This window comes from Charadrius vociferus, unplaced genomic scaffold (genome assembly GCF_000708025.1).
Source record: "Charadrius vociferus isolate BGI_N301 unplaced genomic scaffold, ASM70802v2 scaffold877, whole genome shotgun sequence".
In the NCBI taxonomy this organism is placed as follows: Eukaryota; Metazoa; Chordata; class Aves; order Charadriiformes; family Charadriidae; genus Charadrius; species Charadrius vociferus.
The window spans coordinates 76275-95364 of NW_009649116.1; the positions used below are offsets into that span (position 1 = coordinate 76275).

Here is a 19090-nt window from a genome sequence, read left to right on the forward strand (position 1 = left end):
GTCCTGTGGTTCAGGAGGCCTCCTTAAATGAGTCTGCCCAAGTCCACCTTAAGCATACCCTTCCTCCCTGAAGTTTTCCTTCAGGATAATTAAGCATGCAGTAAGTTAAGAAGTGGAAAAACCCAAGGAAGCATCCATTTCACAGGTGGGTGCAGTTGACTGTTTCCTCCCAGGGCCTGTTCCTCCTGCAGCTCTGTGCAAGCCAATGCCTCGGCACAGATGCTCCTGGCTGTGATGGTGACTCATTTTTATATCGAAATTTTGCAGTTGTTAAGGGTCTCGGAAGATCCCCTGCTGTTACATTACCAGTGGAGACCTGTGCTTTCTGAAGGTTACAGATACTTTTTTATCGCACCTTGAGAAACCTTGAGGCACAAAGTGATAGCCTGCAGCTTTCTCTGCATTGCCCTCCAGGTCTGATTTTCTGTGTGGACCCATAACCTGGATGCTGAGCCCCAGCGATCCTGGGGCACCTGCCTGCACAAGCGCTCCCGGTGCAGAGCATGACCTGTCCGATGGCAAAGCCCACGCTGTCTCCAGGCACCACCAGGTCGGGGAACACACTGTGGTGACCCCTCTTTGAAGGGGTTGTAGCTGCAGCATGTCCAGGGTCATGCAGGGGGTCTGCAGCAGGGCTGGCTGTTAGGTCAGGCTTCCCCAGAGCTCTAGTCCAGGGCCTGGTCCACGCATGAACTTCTGCCTCTTGGCCCCGTTCAGAGCTGGCTGTAACCTGCCAGGAGGCAGAATACGGAAACTGGTCACAGAAGTTCTTGTTTGCAGGATCTTGTGCATTGTATAGGCAAAATCCTCCAGCCTGCGTTAGGCGAAAAGTCAGGTTAGATAATTGGAGTGGTCCTAGCTGGCCTGAAAGCCTCCCAGCTGGCTATGCTCTGGCTTGGGGTGACAGCCCAGATTTCTCCCAACAACAGAAACAGGGCAAAAGAGAGGGAGAAGACTGTCAAGTGCTCGGCTTCCAAAATCAAGGCCTACTTTTTGTAAAGAGCTCAACACCTACGTTGCTCTGCTTTGGGAAGGCTTCTTGTTGCACGATGTCCTTAGAAGTGTTGACTTTCTTACTGTTCACCCTTTCTGAAACGGGAATGCTCTGCATTGATAAATGGAGTTTAGTGTCTTTCCTGGTAGCCCCTCTGGGTGCCCTTGCTTGCACACTGTGCAAACTGCAGCTCAGAACTGGCTTTTTGCCTCCTGCCAAGATCAGGCTCCAGGGGGGCATTTTTTTTTCCCCAGAGAAGAGAATGTGTGCTTTTGCTGGCAAGCTCTGTGTGTAAGCACTGGCTCTTTCCGAACTCGTGATGCCAAGAGTGTTTTTATATATTTACTTCCTTTAAAAGGACATCAACAGGCACCCCACCCATCCCAAGTTTTGCATCCCTTGATAGGCTTTGATTTCACAATAAATCCTCAAATACAATGGAGCGTTCCTCCCAGAACTAAAATAACTGTAGACTTTATTAGGGAACTCTGCAGCCAGGGACGAAATTTGTTCCCTGCTTGACTCCCTTAAACGATGGGCACAGCAGCATGCCCTCAGGGCTGCAGTATCTGGCAAGCCAGGCGGAGAGGGGAATCCTAGCTCGACTCTGGCCAGTAGGTGTTTCCCTGCAGTCAGGATTTCATCCCAAGGCTGTGCTGAAGCAGCAAGGGGTGGGTTTTCCTGCCCTGTCGGTCCTTAGGGCAGCGTAGCCTTTCCCACCCAGATTGGAGTGAGATACGCTGCAGCATTTAGCCTTTGCTGAGCTCCGGTGCTGCCTTTATATGACACTTTCTCTTGACAGTTGACAGCAACTAACATCGTGATACAGCTGATGATATGCAGCCACGGAGATAGGGACCGTCAGAGGCAGTTCGGGAGCTTTGGTCCTTCTCCACTGATTACAAAGAGAACCTGGAGAGATTAGGCTTCTAATGTAGATGCCTTAATTAAGTGCCTAAGGATTAGATGGCATGAATCTGACCCCAGATGTCCCTGACGCTGAATTAGAACTGAACTTGAACTGGAACACAGGTCTGGAAGAGACCTTCTCAGCTGTTAAGTCTCTGGGAACCATGTTTAGCCCAAAAGTATTCAGCGACTGCTCACCTGTCCTACCCCAAAGCACACAGACCTGCCGAACTCCTTCCACACCTTGCAGCAAACTTATGGCCTTGATAGACATTGATGGGGTTTGTCCTTTTATTAGTAATATGCCACAGATGGAGAAATCAATGGTGTCACTTAGGCCTTGCGGCCTTGTATCATCAGGGGAGAAGCTGGGTGAAAGTGCCCAGCCAATCTTAAGAATTGCATCTTATCCTCAAACTACAGAAGGAGGCGAAAAGCAGGGGACAGCACTCCTTCATAGCCCCAAATCTGGCAATCGGTTTAGCCTGAACACGTGAGCAGGATGCGTCGAGCAGGCATCAGTAGCTGGGTAATGAACAATGAAATGAAATTCCCGTGTTTCAGACCATCTAGCTGGATGAACCTCACCATCTCTGCTGGGCCAAATTTATGTTTAATATAATTTCAGCGAGGGTCATAAAGTTAAGAGTGCCAAATTAGAGTGATTGCCTGTCAACAGCGACTTTTGCTAAGACTGGCCAGCTGTGAGAATGGAAACCTCCCGTCAGGAGCAGTCCTGAGAGCCACCAGCATGTCCTGTGGACGACTGAGCAGCTTTGAGACAGGGGACAGCTTTGAAGTCATTGAGGACGGGGTGAGCACGATTGCCCTTACCATGCTGCTTGTACCGCCTTTTTATTTTGGCTTCTGCAGGCAGAGTGCCACTGGGAGAGATCACACTGAGCCAAAAAACTGTATGTGCTTGTCTTAATTTTATTCTTTAGCCTTACATGACTTTTAGCAATTAGCTAAATGCCTTCTTTTTATAATTACTATACATTCAGGAAAGCCACTGGTTGGGGATAGTGAGTGAACCCAGAAGAACGTAACAAGGTGAATTAAACACCCACTATTCTTTGCTTGGGGGAGATTTTAAGCGGGGTTGACATCTTTATCCCTTCACTTGAGGCAGCTCAGGCAAAAACGAGAGACGCAAATCGGCGTTAACTTGGGTGTTTCCTCCCTTTGATCATTCTGAGTCACTCAACCTTCGTGTTCTTCTCTTGCTTGTTGGCAAGTGGCATGTCCAGTGGGGTGAACAGTTCAGCTGCTAGCGCTAGAGGTAGTTTTGCTTGTCGCAGTGCCCTAAGAAAATCTTGGACCATGGGTGTAGGGAGCTCCCCAAATCCAGGGATCTCCAGCTGACACTTGTCCTTCTCGTTCTGCAGCTCCTCTGCTTTTTTTTTTTTCAGCTTATGGCAAAAAGGCGCCTTTGTGGCAGACTTCCTCTGGGCTCTGAGAGGCAAAGTGGGCCCCTCTGTCCCCAGCAACCCTCATTCGGAGGGTTCGGCACCGCTCCTGGCGCTTTGCAGTGAAGACAGTGGTGCAGGATACTGGTTCTGTTATCCAGGAAAGGATGTAGAGTGGATCCAGACGGTCATCTCGTGGTGAGACAGGGTGACAGCTGGCTGGCTGTGGCAGAGAGAAGGTGGCTTGAAGGATGAGCAGGATTGCAGCTCTGTACCTTTTCCTTATGCCACTGTTCTGGGAAGATGAAAGCATTCAGGTGGATGATGATGAGCAGCTTGGTAAGGATGTTTTATAATCGAATTATGCTTTATTTTTGTTGTAGGTCGAAAACTTAATCAGCCATCATAATGCGGGTTTAGTGCTGAATATTCCCCACAAAACTCCTGACAGGTGAGTGAGTATTGTGATTTTGGTTGAACAGTTCATCTGAGGTCATGCAGCAGGCTAGAAGAAATTCTGAAAGCAGAGTTTGGAAGATCATGGCTCAAGGTGCAACTGCTGCTTCTTAGAGAAGGAGCAATGTATGAATTGAGCCATATATTACGCACTGTCCTTTCAAAAAGGCGCAAATATAACACCTCCAACTGCCCCATATGGCTTGGAATTCAGCTGTGGTTTATATTCTTGCTCTGTGAGAAAATGAGAACGGAGGTGTGTAGCACTTTATCCCTGTCTTATTTATGAGCAGTGTGAGAACGCCCTGCGAAATGTGAGCAGCTAATTTTAGGCGACAACATAGTTTAAGGTGCCAAGCCTTCCGAAAGGGGAAGGAATGTATATCCAGCTAGACTGTCTTTAGCTCCGAGCTGCTCTGGGGCGCTGGATGTTTATGCCACCTCCAGGACATTAAATCTTTTGTGTGGAGACATAATCCTTCGTTGTGACATTAGTAGAAGTAGCTGTTACGGAAACGATTGTGAAATCTCTCCTCTTATTGAAGAGGAGAAGAAGGAGGTGCATCTGAGGTGGTTTGCACTCTGCTAATGCTCTCCAGCCCCAAATCCCAAGGGGCTTTCCAACTGCTAATTAATTAAGAGTTGGAGTTGTCTGTTTTCAGCAGTGGACAAACAGCTGCATAGGGAGTGTGGAGGCTGATCTGGTGTTGCAGAGGGACCTGAAAGGATGGGAGTAAAATGCAGGGTTTGATTCCCAGCTAACATGCCCTACACTTGGAGGCAGGAAGGAAGGAGGATGAATTTAAATCACCCACTACACACTCCCTATATTTTTCTTCATCTTCTGTCCTACTTCCCAGCACACTCCGCTGGGATGTGGTAGGGACGGTATGGCACAGGGCATTCTGCGTATGCTCCTGCCCTTTGCTTTATCTTGGCCCAAAGTACATACACAGATCTTCCACCACTTCTCCCCTGGAAAGGTCCCTGACTCAAAGGCACAGCTCCATCTTTTTAAGGCCACTTCAAGTGCGGCACAGAGGATTCCTGTCCGGTACCTAACCTGCTCTGTCACACCCCAGGCCAGCAAGGACTAAGAGTGCCCTCTGCTGCACTCCTTCTCCTCATCTTTCCATGGCAGCATTCCGCTTGCTGTTTGGGAATAAACAAAACAACTCTTTTAATACACAAAACAACTCTTTCATATTCTAAAGGTCTTTTTGTGCGGGCTGTGCAGAAGCCTGGTTCTGTATTTCAGCAGCAAACAAAAAAGATCATGCCCCGAGATAAAATGTGTGATACGCTGCATCCATCCCAGGGCACAAATAAAGCACTACAGGAAACTGCTGTCCTTTATCAATAACCTTCACCCCCTAGCTTTTCATTGCCTTGTAAAACAAGCAGCTCCTCGTTGCAGGAGCTCCGACAGCAGTCTTTATAGTCATGAAACTTTCATTTCTCGGAGCTGGCAGCACCGAGCGCTGGTGATGCACGGTCAGTTACGGTACCTAATTGCGCCTAACAGCGCTGAACTTTCCATCTCTCCCTCCTGTTCAAAGGAAAAACATTGAGCACCACAAAGCTCTGCTTATTTAAATCCTCGGCTCTCGCGGCCAAAAAGGAATGGACGTAGGGAGGGAAAGGGGGGTTGAGTCAAGACAGCTGTCGCAGACTTCATACTTTTGGAGTTAAAAAGGGGAAAAATTAAAAAATAATAATCCTGCTTTTACTGGGATTTGATTTACCCATGTGGAAAGTAACCAAGCTGCCGGCTGTGCCGGCAGCCCCGCAACCGCCAGGGCCACAGGAATCTGTTCATGTTCCCTGGAATTTGGACATTTATTTTGTTGCACCCATTTCAGCTTGCTTTCCAGATTGTCACTCAAGTGCGGGGCACGCCCCCTCCAGGAGGCTATTTAAAGAGGAGCTGGTGTGCAACTTTCTCTGAAGAGCGAAGGAGAAGGAGTGAGTCAGTCGGCAGCCTGAACCCCCTCCCTTCCCTTTACTCGGGATGTCTGGCAACTTGGGGACAGTGACCTGGACCCTGTTCCTCCTGCTCTTTGCACCTGGCTGGGTATGTATTGCACTGCAGCAGCTCCGATTGCTGGCTGGGCATTGCAGCTTCTTGCTTTGATGCATGCGAATGCTTTCGGCTGAATAATTCTTCCCAGCTGCCACCTGCCTCCGAAGGTTTCTGAGAGGAGGCTGGCTGTTAGCAGAGCGATGCAAACGCGCTGCGTAACTAAATCGTGCTCGGAGCTGCCCCGCGCGTAACGCCTGTCACCTACGGATCTCAAAGCTCTTGGCAAATGCGAATGGATTTTGTTTCATTCCTCTCTTGTGAGCTAGAAGCCAGCCCTGGTTTACAAGGGGGAAGAAGAGAACAGAGAGAGGTGAAGTCACTGAGTTTATGTCACTGCAACAAGTAAAAGTCTTGTATCCCCGTTCCTTACTGTCACCATCCTTCCCCGGCTGCCACTGAATCCACCCGTGTGTTCCCAAAAACAGTCATCCTGAGAGGGAAGTCAGACTGCAGCCTCTCCAGAGCAGGATTTGTGCCTGGTTTTGTGTTAATACAAGTGTTAGACAGAGTGGTTGATTCTGCTCAGGACTTTTGTGTGCTATTACAGTGCCAGTAATAGAAGGAACATTGCTGCAGTCATTAATGTATCTAAATTACAGTAAGTGCCTTTTGGATCAGTGAAGAAATCAGGTTCACAGAGGCACTGTGCCTTGCATGGCTTACTGTGCTGATAGATGCAATAAACTTCTGTTGGATTGCTCCTGGCAGCACCCAGCGTGTGCCAGCCCCTTTCCTGCCAGGAAAGGTGTCCTGTGCACCTAACGCCACTGGCATCGAAGGGTAATTTCTGCTATTTGGGGTGGTCATCTTGACTCTTGCGCTGCCCCGGCTTCGGTAGCTGATATTGGTCATATAAACGATAGCAGCAAATCCCACCGCTGTGACACTTTATTACTGCTCTGAGATGATGTCATTTTCTCTAAACCTGCCGAGTGCTTTGGAAACGGGACTTCTGACTTTCTTTGAGCTCTGAGAGTGATGTTTAGTGGGTTGAGCAAGCAAACGAGAGCTGCTGCTCCTGAATCTGCCTGCTGTGTCGTTCCGAGGTGAGAGGAGCACCAGGATTGCCGGGAGTTATGTTTAGCTCTGCCAGGCTCAGCCTGGGCGAGTCTGCGTGCCTCCGCGCTCTGTCTGTGCGATGGGGATAGTGCTTCTCGTCTCTCGTAATAGGCTGTTGTACGACGTGGTGCAGCAACCCGGGGAAGGTGCCTTGAGAGCCTGTGATGGAGGGAGAGCAGGTATTATCCATGATCACTCAGTGTTTGGAGTGCGTGAATAATTGTGTTTTAATTGCTTTATCTACTTCCAGTCTTGGAGTGTGAAAGAGAACCAGTTAGGTGTTGATTATATTACTTCTACCTTGCTCCCAAAGCAGTTTGCAAACAGCTAGCTCAGCTTCAAAACGCGCCTCTCCCAGCCCTTTGAATGCAGTCATGAGCCCAAATGCATTTTAAAAAATCTGCTTTGGTTTGGCCCTCTTAGCTGGTTCCCTGGGCTCACGTGGACGTTGGCTGATCAGGAATGAGATGTCCTGATGATGCCACAGAACTGCTGCAGTGGCGTGAGTTCATGTCCCCCAACTCGTGCCTTCCTGCGGGCGTAGGGGGAAGAGGTTTTATGTGAATATGAAGCAGGAAGAACATTCTGACTTTTTCTTTCCCCCCAGGTAAGTGGGTTCGGTGCTGGCAGTTGGGAGGAAGCTTGTTCTGGCTTGTCAGCTGAGCAGATGGGACCTGGGAGTCGGTGGTGGAGAACACGTGTGGAGCACAGACAAGGGAACCCTCTAGTCAGCCTCTTTGTACTCCCGTTGTGGCTGGGACGTCCCTCAGGCGTCCTGGGAATGGCAGATTCACACACGGTGTTTGTGACTGATACGAGAGCTGCCAGCCAGGAGCAGGGAGAGCTGATATTCCAGGCTTTAGCACTTTCTTACATCTATAGCTTTGATCTCTAATAGTGGTTCTGTTCTGCTGCTCTCGAAGTTCACAAAAAGGCGCTGCCACCTCAACAGAAGCAAGGTCAAGGCTATAGAGAACTTGAGGTTAGGATCCTGCTCAGTGCAGGTAAAAGTGTAATTCTGGCGACAGACCCTTCTGCAGAGGGGAAGAAAATTACATGTTGTTTATGTGAATCCCTCTGCACCCGGGTCGGTGGCATGTTATGTGGAAATGCTGCTCTTTGTGGTACGTATGGGTCTGTACCAAAGCCCTGAAGGTGAGTCCTTGTGGCTCTTTGGGACAGTTCGGGCTGTTTCCACACTCTATTGAAACGACTCCTAGAAGCAGTCCTGGAAAATAATGCAGGGTGGGGGTGCCCCATGCAAATCCAATATAATCTATTATTTAGCCTGTTTGAAATTGCTGCGGAAGCAAATTAAGTAATGGAGAACTCTAGGAAGTTGGTTCAACGTTGACTTTCTACCAGCTGTTCCCAACTCAGTAAGTTCCCCTCGCCAGCCAGTTATTCAGTGCTCACTGTTGAGTGTGCATGAGCCAAAAAAGATTTCAGCTCGTTCTCTCCTCTCTTGGGCTCGTGAGAGGAGCGGGAGGTATAAATAGCACGAGGTGACTTTGCTCAGTAATAAAACAAGCAAACAGGAGCCCCAACACACCCTGGAGCCAGGTGGACTGGGTGATGGAAAGGCATGTCTGAGCTGACTGATTGGAAAAGCTTGAAGTATTGAAAAGAGCCCTGAAAATACGGATGAATTGGGCCTTTTAAGCCGGGGTTGTGCTCACAGGGGGGGGAAATGAGGCCCAGCAGAGGTAGGGGTGCAGAGTCGCCCAGCGGGTCTCCGATACCTCGGAGAGCTGAATCCAGATGTTCTTGTGCTGAAAACCAGCCGTAATATGATGAGGAAGTGAAGCTGATTGTAAGCAGAAGGTAAAACCAGGTGGTCTGGTTTCTTTGGGTGAGTTATTAAAGGAAATAAACAGCACCAACAATGATTAATGAAGGTGAGAAAGAAAACTCGGTTGGGATTTATTCCGTTGCATTCTCTGTTACACTGAAAGAGGTTGTTTTGGTTTGGTTTTCAGTAGGAGAGCTATTTTGAGAGTGTTTCTTTATATGGCCTGTGGCTGACACTGCATCGGAAAATGCTTGTTGTCATTATTTTTTTTAAGTGCATGGATTGCATCTTAATATAGGTCCTCTGTTAGGAATGCTTCGCCTCTTTTATGATCTCATGTACCCCCCACCCACTCATCCATGGTTGAATAACACGTCCTTTTGGCAGCTGCAGCGGTTGCATACATGAAAAACAGTAGGAAAGCGTTTCTGTATTTTTAGCGTCTTTTAATGCACTTCAGCCGTCGGGAAGAGATCCCTGTGACATGCCAGCTCCCAGCGAGTGGCTCTGAGACTGCCGTCTGAGAACAGCTGGGCTACAGGCGGGAGAGGCTTGTTTCCAAAATACTTTGCGCTGGAGTTTTCGAGGAGAATTACGCCGATTCCCGCTGAGCAGGGTGAGACTCTGGGAGGACTTGTGAGTTAAGATTTAGACCGATCCCTCTCCTACACCATCCTGTGCTGATGGTTACAGAAATACAAAGCAGTTGGCATCTCCTGACCCCATGTGAGCTGAAGTCAGAGCAGCTGTTTTGAGCAACAGTCAAAACAGCTGGAAAAGTTTTACTACTGTTATTGGTGACAAACACAATATCCAAGGAAGCTGTTTCACAAGCGAGGGCTGGATGGCATATAACAAGTGCAAACAGAGCTGTAGCAAGATATTTTTTTGGCCTCTTTTCCAGGTGTTTCCCCCCTCCCGCCTGCCCCCGGGCTCTTTCCAGCTCCCTGGGTGGCAGTGGCCGGGTCTGGCAGCAGAGCCACGAGGGGTCTGCCCTGGGGGGTGCTTTCCTCTTCGCCCCGGCTCACAGCGATGCAGGATCCCAAAGCGTTTTCTGGTATCGTCTACGTGCAAGGGTTGTATCGGCCCTGCGGCAGCAGCTGCCCCCGGGGTGGGAGCTGACCCGTGTCCAGCAGCGCGCAGCACCTGAGCACTGCAAATTGGAATAGCGCTCTTGCGTCCCTCTGAACTACCTGGAGAATTTTAGCGGGCAGAGGCTGAGCAGAAAACCAGGCTAGAATTAGCACGCTGATGTTTCTGAGGAGATATCAGAGGGTCTTTCCAGACCATATGCTCTGCACCTTTCACAGTTGTGGTTTGACATCTGGGCACATCCAGAGCTGAGGCTGGTGTATCCGCTCCAAGCTGATTCGGGACAAAGATGCCACAGACTGAGCTATTGGAGTGTTCGAAGCATCCTGGGTTTTCCAGAGACGGTGTAACCCTCCTTCAGACATAGCCTGATCTCTGCTTACATCTGAAGTGGCGTAAAAGCCAAGGGTGGGTTTGAAGAGGTGGCCAGCACTAATGAAATGCTGCCAAGCGGGGCGAGCTGCAGACTCACAAGGTCCTGAGGAAGGTTGGTTACGCTGCATTCGCTGGAAAGGGGAGAGTAGAGGGCACGTCTCTGGGAATAACGACCAAAGTGTGAAATCCAGGGGACAAAATGGGACTCGGGAGCCTTCGGGTCAGTTTTCAGCCCTGGCTGACTTCGGGCAAGTCCTTTCGCTATGCGCCTCGCTTTTTCCGTCTTCAAACTGGGACTAATGATGCTGCTGCAGAGTGCTTTGATGTTTTCTCCTGAGCAGTGCTATGTAAGAGCTGGGAATTGCTTACTGTTAATAATTACTATTTTATTGCTTCCAGGGAAGTGGGGAGGGCGAGCTGTGCATGGATCTCCAAGCTACTGCTTGTCCTGTTTGTTTTGGCCCTGCTTTCCCATGGCGTTTTTTTTCCCCTTGAGCTCCAGATGAGTTAGGGATGAGAAAAAGCTGAGTCTTGCGAGTCCTGGGGAGCCGCACGCACACCCTCTGCGGCAGGGCTCTCCGGTGGAGGGCGAAGTTGGTCTTCCCTCCTCTTGAGGGGGTGTCTGTGCTTGAAGCAGAATCGTGTTTTTCATTCCTCTGCCTGGCTGGTTTGCGGGAGACTCATTCTCTCCATGGCTTGTCTGCCCTCCAGGTAGAACCGCAGGCCTGCACGTATCCATGCCAGTGTCCCTCCCAGCCTCTGCAGTGCCCTGCCGGCACCAGCCACGTGTTGGATGCCTGTGGTTGCTGCAAGGTGTGTGCCAGGCAGCTTGGCGAGCTCTGTTCCCTGCAGAAACCCTGTGATCATCACAAGGGACTCTACTGCGACTTCTCCAAAATCCACAGAGGCAGCGGGATCTGCTTAGGTGAGAGCTGTATGTTCTGTTACTGTGCGGTTTTCTTGCGGCCCCTTCAGCCCTCTGCCTGCAGACCTCCCAGAAAACCCACGGCATCGGCAGAATTTCCTGGAGCGCTTGGAGAGATCCAGCGTCACGGTGCGAGGTCTGTGCCAGCCCTGCGAGCCAACAGATTCGCTGATACCGATAAACACCCAACCTACGTCCTCCTGCAGTGACGGATGTTTCCAAAGGCACGAGAGGGGGTTTGGGACTCTCCTTTGTTCCCCTGACGTTGTTAGGAGACATCCTCTAACCCTGTAGTGCCTGTGGGTGAATACCAGCAATCTGGACTTTTACTGGGAAGTACAGTTGCTTGGAAAATCTCACTCAAAAATCTCAGTGCCCTGCATTGGAGATTGGCATTCTGCACTCGACTGCTCACATGCAGGAGGCACGCCGTATTTCTGGCTTTAGCACGTGGGTGGAAAGAGCTGAACGACTGGTTTGCAAAACAGCGTGTAGGTAGAACATGAGAATTACTGAGCCAGGTAAATACAAATGCAGACCTGTTTTCTCTCCTGGTGCTTCTTTTCAGCCAGAAAAGAAAAATAGGTTTGATTTTTTTTTGTTGTTGTTTAGTAGCTATTTTTAAAGCATGCAAAAATGATTTTGGTGTAGAGGAAAAAAAATCAATATTTCCTCAGCCTCCTCTTCTTTGTTTAAAAACAAGACTCCTCTGCCCCTGTCTCTGCCAGGAGCGGAGCATTTTTTTCATTTCAAGCTTTTCAAAACAGTCAGGAAGACACGAGGGCTGGAAAGCTGATGTGAACGCTTTGGGAAGCATTCAGCCACTGCACGGGGCATCTCTGGAAAAGCTCCGGCAGCCGTACCACTCGCACCGCCCCAAGGCAGGGCTGTTTGGGGTAGAACTCCACTGCTTTGCAGTGCCAGCATCACATAGAATTTTTTTTTTTTTAACTTTAAATAATAGATTTAACTTGTAGAAGGTGTTTTCTCCTTTCTTTTGAGAAGTTTTTATAAGTTGTTTTATTTTCCTCCCCCAGTTATTGTGATCTTTAGAAGCCGCATGAGCTTCCTAGTACTTCCCGTAGGCATTAATACACCTAAGAGCTGATGATTGAAGCTTAATAAGGGAAACGTAGGCGTAATAACGGGTGTAAGCTGTAAACTGCCTAATTAAGACTGGAAATGAGGTGTATGTTTGTAGAGTAAAGGTAGCTAAATCACTGGAACAACTCACTCAGGTGTGTGGATGCGTCTCCATCTCAAAGACTTCACGTGAAGACTGAACATCTTTATAAAGAAAGTGCTTCGCGTTCACCGTGATGTATGGGTTTGATCCAAAGATTTTGGAGTGAGAGTCCCAGATCCCTGCTGCGTAGAAAATCAGACTCGAAGACCACAACTGTCCTTCCTGCCTTTAAATGAGAAATTAAGATTTTCGTGGCAAAAATCCCAGATGAACCAGGATAGACCAAGATATCTCCCTAAATTGCACTGAAGGTTTGGGACGTTATGTCCTTGGGTGATATTTTTGTGATGTCCACACTGATCTCTTGGAAGATGGGGGATTTTGGAGGCAGTGAAGGAAGCTGAAGGTGGAGCGATGAACTGAATGAAGGGAAAGATCAGTGTTTGCACGTGGAGAAGAGAGGACTTACAGGAATCCAAATAAGCCAGATGTGATGGGAGCAGAAAGAAGCAGAGAGGTGTTCGGGTGTCACGGGAAAAGCTTCTGGGTTGGGTACCAGCCTGAAGGCCGTATCAGAAGAGACAGGAAGGGAACCATCAGAGTGAAAATTGCTGTGTATTTATTTAGTGTTACCACAGTACGTAGTGCTTCACGTATTGCGGAGGAATTCATCCCTTCCCGCAGAGCCCTTGGAGTATCGGAAAGGTAGCGACGATCCCGTAGTAAGTCTAGAGCGGGAGAGCCGAGGGGTGGTGGGGTGGCTTGGGTGGGTGCGGGGAGCTGGCAGAGCTGCGGCGACTGGAGCGGCTCGCTTGAGCTCTGCCATATTCCCCGCAGAAAAGGGCAAAAGCCTCCTTGGCTGGGCTCGCCGTTTGGAGGCGGGAGGTGGCAGCGGTGCCAAGCGGAGCTGGTAAATAAAGAGTCCTCTCACTCCGCTGGCGCAATCCGTTTTGGGGCTTTAATTGGATCAAGTCAACGGGAAAGGGAGGTCATTGTAGGGTAACGAAGGGCATGACAAAACGATTGAGTTTTGAAAACATAATAAAACGCCTGAGCGGGCTGCCATTCCTTGGGTGGGGAGGAGTGCTGCTGAGGGAACAGCACGATCGGTTCCTCGGGAAGGGAGAGCGCTGGGGCTAAAAAACAGTGAAAGAGGATTTAAAAATAAGTATGAATGGTTGTGCAGAGGGAAAGTGGATGGCTTCCGCTCCGATGGAAAAAGTGAGGATTTTGAAACTTCTCAGTAGGAGCACAGGAGTATTTTTATACCAATGGCATTGAGAATAGTTGCAAGTTGAGATCCAGCTCTGGTTAGAAACAAGGCATTAGCAGCCCGGAAGGATTTGTGTCCCCTCAAGGAATAGGTGGGATGGAAAGAGACTCTCGCTCCTTGTTTGGTCCAAACACTTTCTGTCTGAGACAACGTTCCACCAGCGAGCAGGACTAAGGGGAAAATAGATCAGGTTTCCTGGTAAGCCTCCACAAGCAGCCAAGAATCCTCCTTTTGGTAACTTCCCAGTAGAGGTTTGCATGGATGTGTTTTGTTTTTTAAGGGTCAGGACTGCAGAAAGCAGCAGCTGATGAGAACTGTCCAAAAGCAGGATTTCTGTCCTGTGAACAACTCTGAGATTTCAACATTTCATTTTGGGCTGAAAGAAACAAAAAATAGAAAAAAAATCTCAAAACTTTCCATGAGTTATTTAGAATACTCATTTGGCTGCGTCAAAACTTTCCACTGCCATTATATCAAAATGTTTCATCTTGATGTTCACAGTATCTAAAATAATTACCCGAGCAAAATGCTTCCCCCTGGGGATGCTGTCCAGCAAGTATTTTGGTTGAGCTATTGTAAGAGCATAAAGGAGATCTTTGATATCAAATTGAAATGCTTCAGTTGTTCCTCATTGAAAACATTCCTGATGTTGGTCTGCGCCTGCAAAACTCTCAAGCAAGTAAGAGTTTTGTGCTGGAAAATTTACACTGGAAAAATTTTGGCTAATACAGACTTAAGAACTTGTGAGCAGTGCTCACACCCGCAGGCTGGATATTGCTCCTACGTGTCAGATATTGTTGTGTTTCCTTTTCTGCTCATTTAAGTTTTAGGGAAGGAGTGAAAGACTCGTAGGAGGGCTGGAGATGAGAGATCTGGAGATTGGAAGAGAGAGAAATAGAAAAAGTTGTGGCTGGAAGGAAGAAGAGATTCATGCATCACAGAGGAGCCAAAAAGGTCATAAACACAAAGTGTTATTTTCCTTTTGAAGGTACCTTTAGACATGTGGGCAACCAACTGCTCTTAGGAGAGTGTCGCCTTTTGGTCTGCTGGGAGTAACGAGGAGCAAAGCGGCTGGTGCACGTGTGGTGGTGGCAGGGATGCATCTTGCACAGCAGCGCTGACCGGGGCGTGCTCTGAGCCGGACCCGCAGACCTCAGACTGCAGAAGAGGCTCTTTACGAGCTGTGAGGACACAGTCCCACGCAGTAGCTCATCCGAGCGGAGAAGAGATTTTTCTAGAGAACTTTGGCAGGTCTGGCACAGCTGGAGCCAACTTCCAAATAGCCATGTCGGCAATAGCCTCGGGTCCAGGGGGCCAAATATGAGATGTGCCAACTTCTGCTGCATCCAGCGCCGGGATGGCGGGGCAGGGCAGAGTCTGCGCGTGGGCACTTGTCCCTCACCAGGAGCTCTGTCACCCCCTGAGGCAGAGACCGTTCTACCAGCGCTGCACCGTGTGCTCAGCTTCTCCTCTTCCCCCTTCCCACAGCTCACGAGGGCGCGACTTGTGACCTGCTGGGCAAGATCTACCACAATGGGGAGAGCTTCCAGCCCACCTGCAAGCTGCAGTGCATCTGCATGGACGGGGCCATCGGCTGCATCCCCCTCTGCTCCGACGACCTGCGGCTGCCGTCCCCCGAGTGCCCCAACCCCCGGCGGGTGAAGTTTCGCAATAAATGCTGCGAAGAGTGGATCTGCGAGGAGGGCAGTGAGGAAAACCGCTTCGAAACAGCCATGGCGGGTGAGTGGTGGGCAGATGTGACAGGGCCGGAGCTGTTTGCTGGGGGATAGGGGTGGATCCAAGCTGCCTTTGGACTGGGACCCTAAGTCACGTCTGGTTTGGAACTGGTGGTGACTGCTCACTTTGGGCACCGCCGAGTGGGTACCAAGCGTTGAACTCCAGATCCGTTAGGGTGAGACCTTAGTGATGCTGCGGGGAGGCTCGCACGCCCTCTGGTATCGCAGCAGAACTGGCTGGAGCTGGGCTGTGGTAGGGAACAGCCCCGTGTTTGCCTGCGTCCTCCTCCTGCTGAGAGGCTGAGTAGCTCACGGGATGGATCAGACCTTTGCTACCATTCCCGAAGAGTTAGACCAAGTTGGGAGCAGCCATGGAGCTGCCACACTTTGTCCCAAACCTTGAACCTCGCCTTGTGTCTCTTCCGCCTGGCTCAGTTTTCAGGGAGGATCCAGCACGCAAGCCGGAGCTGAATAACCTGCAGGAGAACTGCTTGGTGCAGACCACCGAGTGGAGCGCTTGCTCCAAGAGCTGCGGCATGGGCATCTCTGCCCGAGTAACCAACGACAACCCCCAGTGCCGCCTGGAGAAGGAGACCCGGCTCTGCATGGTCCGGCCCTGTGACTTCCCCATGGAGAAGACCAAGGTACTGGGCTTGGGGAGAGGGGACACAACACCGGGAACGCCAGGGACAACCTCGTGAGGTACTTGTCAGGCATGAGCCTGTCTCGCAGGGTTTGCTCTGTGCTTCCACGTTTTCTGTGTCCTACCGCACGGTGATGGGGATCAAGCACAGGGCTCGGTGGACCTTTTGTCTCATTGTCATGTCCTTATTAACCCCTCTGCTCTCTCCCTAGAAGGGGAAGAAGTGTGTGCGGACCCCAAAGCCACGTCAGAGCCTCCACTTTGAGTTTTCGGGCTGCACCAGCACCCATTCCTACCGGCCCAAGTTCTGCGGTAGCTGCACGGACGGCCGCTGCTGCACCCCGTACATCACCAGCACTGTGGAGGTGGAGTTCCGCTGCCCCGAGGGGGACTTCTTCCAGCGGAAGATGATGTTCATCAAGATGTGCTCCTGCCACTACGACTGCCCCCGAGACAACGACATCTTCCTGGCCACGTATCACCGGAGGATGATTGGAGATCACGTCAAGACAGAGAGGCAGTAGCCCTCTCCGTCCCAGATCCGCAGGCCAAGGTGTCAGGAGGGCTCTGCAGCGCTTTCGTGGCTGCGTCCCAGGACGATGCAGCCTCTTCCCCCTCTGTGAGGGGCTGTGCTCTTCAGAACAGCACCGTTCACCACCAGTGGTCCCAGTGGCCTTGCTAACAAGCCGGGGTGCAGGGGGGGAACAGCCCCATCTGCCCCGGGCTCCTGACCTCCACCCGTGGTGGTGCAACCGTCAGTGAAGGACCCAGAAACAGGCTGGAGCTGCAAACTTGATCCATGTTCCCGCTGACCAGACGGGAGAATGGATCAAAGCCGCGTGGCTCCAGCCTGTCTCCAGCTGAGAGCACAGCGGCTGCGATTCCCCGCGGCCACTGGCCTGCCAAAACCATGCGGCAAACCCAGAGCATGAGGCAGGGGAAGCCCAGGAGGCCTGAGCTAAAGCCGAGCTCTGCAGCCTGCTTCCCGGCAGAGCGGGGCTCTGCTGCGTGTTGGTGCAAAGCTTCTCGGTGAGGAAAGTGGTCCTGGCCCCGTGCTGGGCTCCCGCTGAGCTTTTCAATTTTTTTTTTGGCTAATTGGATCCAACAAGTTGGCAAAAGCTCTTCCCCATCCTTGTGCCCACCTTTCACCCTCCCACATGCTTTCCCGTCAGCAGCTTTGTTCCACATCACTTTGCTCCTGGAGAGGCCGGATCATCTCCGAGGTGACCCGTTCTCCGGGCAGCTCGAGGCTGAGCTGTCTTTTTTCCCCATTAAATTCCTTTCAGCCTCGTGTGCCGCTGAGGGTGACAGCAAAGACAAGGAAACAACGAGTTGTGTCGCATCACCGCAGGAGACGGAGCGTGCCTCAGGGCCTCCTGCAGAAGATCTGAGCGCAGGAAGGGGGTTCTTGACAGGAGAAAAGATCCAGCCGGGCTGCGGCTTCGCCTCGGCTGCTGGCAGTGCCCGTCTCAGACCCGAGGAGCTCTTCCAGCGTGAAACGGGGGTGAGCCGGGCTGCCAGGCTGAAACACATCCCCTGCGGGTGCCGCTCCTGACAGTTCTTAGTGCTGTGATGAGCATGTCCTGTTGTCCCTTTCGGTAATGTCTTCAGAAACGGCTCCAGGGTGGGAGAGGGGCTGGGCTGCACCGGCTCACCCACCCACAGCAGAGCTGCAGCTGTTTCGGCTCCGGAGTCTTTGCTGGTGGGTCATAAGCTGGAGGAACGCAGCTCAGCTCGGGTCTCCCCGGGGAGTTTAAGGCACAAGAAAAACGCCCGTGTTTGTAACTGGAGCAGATCTCTGGAGTTACCGAGGCAGCGGCAGGGAAAGCTGCGTGGTGTTGAGGTCTCCAGCGGTGGGATTCCCTTCGCTCCGCAGACCTGTGCAGAGTCTCTCTGCCATTAAGGACGTGCCGATTGCCGGCCCGGAGCTCCGGGAGAGGCCACCGGCACAGGAGCCGACCCGCACAGCCAGCAGCGATGTGGCCCCGTGCACCTCGGCAGCTCCGTGAAGTCTTATCAGTTGTGTTCGGTCTCCGCTGATTTTAGCAGAAACATCCAGGAAAAGGCCCAATCTCCATCCTTAAATCCTTCCCACCTTTCACCACTGGAAATCACGATGAATTCCTGTCTCCACCGGGCAGGAGCAGGGGCCACGCTGCAGCACCGAGGCTTTACCCCCACCCCAAAATCCCACCCCAAAGCAGAACCCGGTGCCGGGGGATGACCCCAACCGTCCCTAAAGGCTGTCCCGCAGCCCACATCTCCGCTGAAGCGCCCACGCGGGGCCGGTGTCTCCTCTCAGCCCCTTTTCTTGCTCTCTCAGCCTGCGGAAGCTCATGAGCCTTCAGCCTCCTGTTACCTGTAATCAATTTGAACTGTAAATAATTTATCTGATGTAGTTTCTTTTTTTTTGTTAAAGTCCTTTGTACAGTTCTTGTATCCTTTCAGCACAGCTGCGCTCGGGGCCTCTCCTCCCCTTCCCCTCCAGGTCGGCTCTGAACTTTCCTCCTGCTGTTTGCCCGCCTTCCGAGTGTAAAACTCCGCTGAGGTTGCACTTTACTCAACGCCAATAAATATCTCTTTATTTTTGATATCCCTGGCAGCATCCCTCTGTGCGAGGCTCCTGCCCGGTTGCCTCTCCGGTCTTTCCCCAGTGCCGCCAGCTTGCTGGGATCAGTGCTGGGACCAGTGCAAAGCTGATGGTTGGGTGTGGAGGGGAAAGGGGGTCCTGGGGGGGGTGTCCTGTGCCCCCTCCCAAATACCAGCGGGGCTGGTGTTGGTGTCTCACCTCTGCAGCCCACAAAGAGCAGCTCCTGCCCCGGGGGGGAGACATGACAACAAGCGGAGCCCCCCCTCCGCCTGCTTAAGGACCCAGAAGTCCTTAATACCCGGATAAAAATAACCCCGGGAGCAGATGTGAGCAGAAGTCGGCCATAACGGGGCCAGAACGTGAGGGGCTTTGCGGTGGCTTAACAGCTTACGGACTCATCCCCCTCTCATCACATTAGCCGGGGGCTCCCCCCTCTCCCACCCCCGGTGCTGCGGCGGGGGGCCGAGAGGCTCTTCCTCCCCCCAGACTCCCCTGTTCCCCTGGGGAAGGCGGGGGGCTCCCTGGGGACAGGCTGGGGGTGGCCGCGGGCACGGCCCCTCCCTCTCTG

General features: G+C 51.4%; 1 protein-coding gene across 1 annotated transcript; it reads left to right on the plus strand.

Annotated features, from left to right (window-relative positions):
* Positions 1 to 2654: 2654 nt before the first annotated feature.
* Positions 2655 to 16456, plus strand: LOC104289403 (connective tissue growth factor-like). The gene is made up of 6 exons (XM_009888337.1): positions 2655 to 2717; positions 5750 to 5842; positions 10881 to 11094; positions 15042 to 15293; positions 15725 to 15933; positions 16145 to 16456. Exons 1-6 carry the CDS (start codon positions 2655 to 2657, stop codon positions 16454 to 16456), a joined length of 1143 nt encoding a protein of 380 aa, XP_009886639.1.
* The last annotated feature ends 2634 nt before the right edge of the window (positions 16457 to 19090 follow it).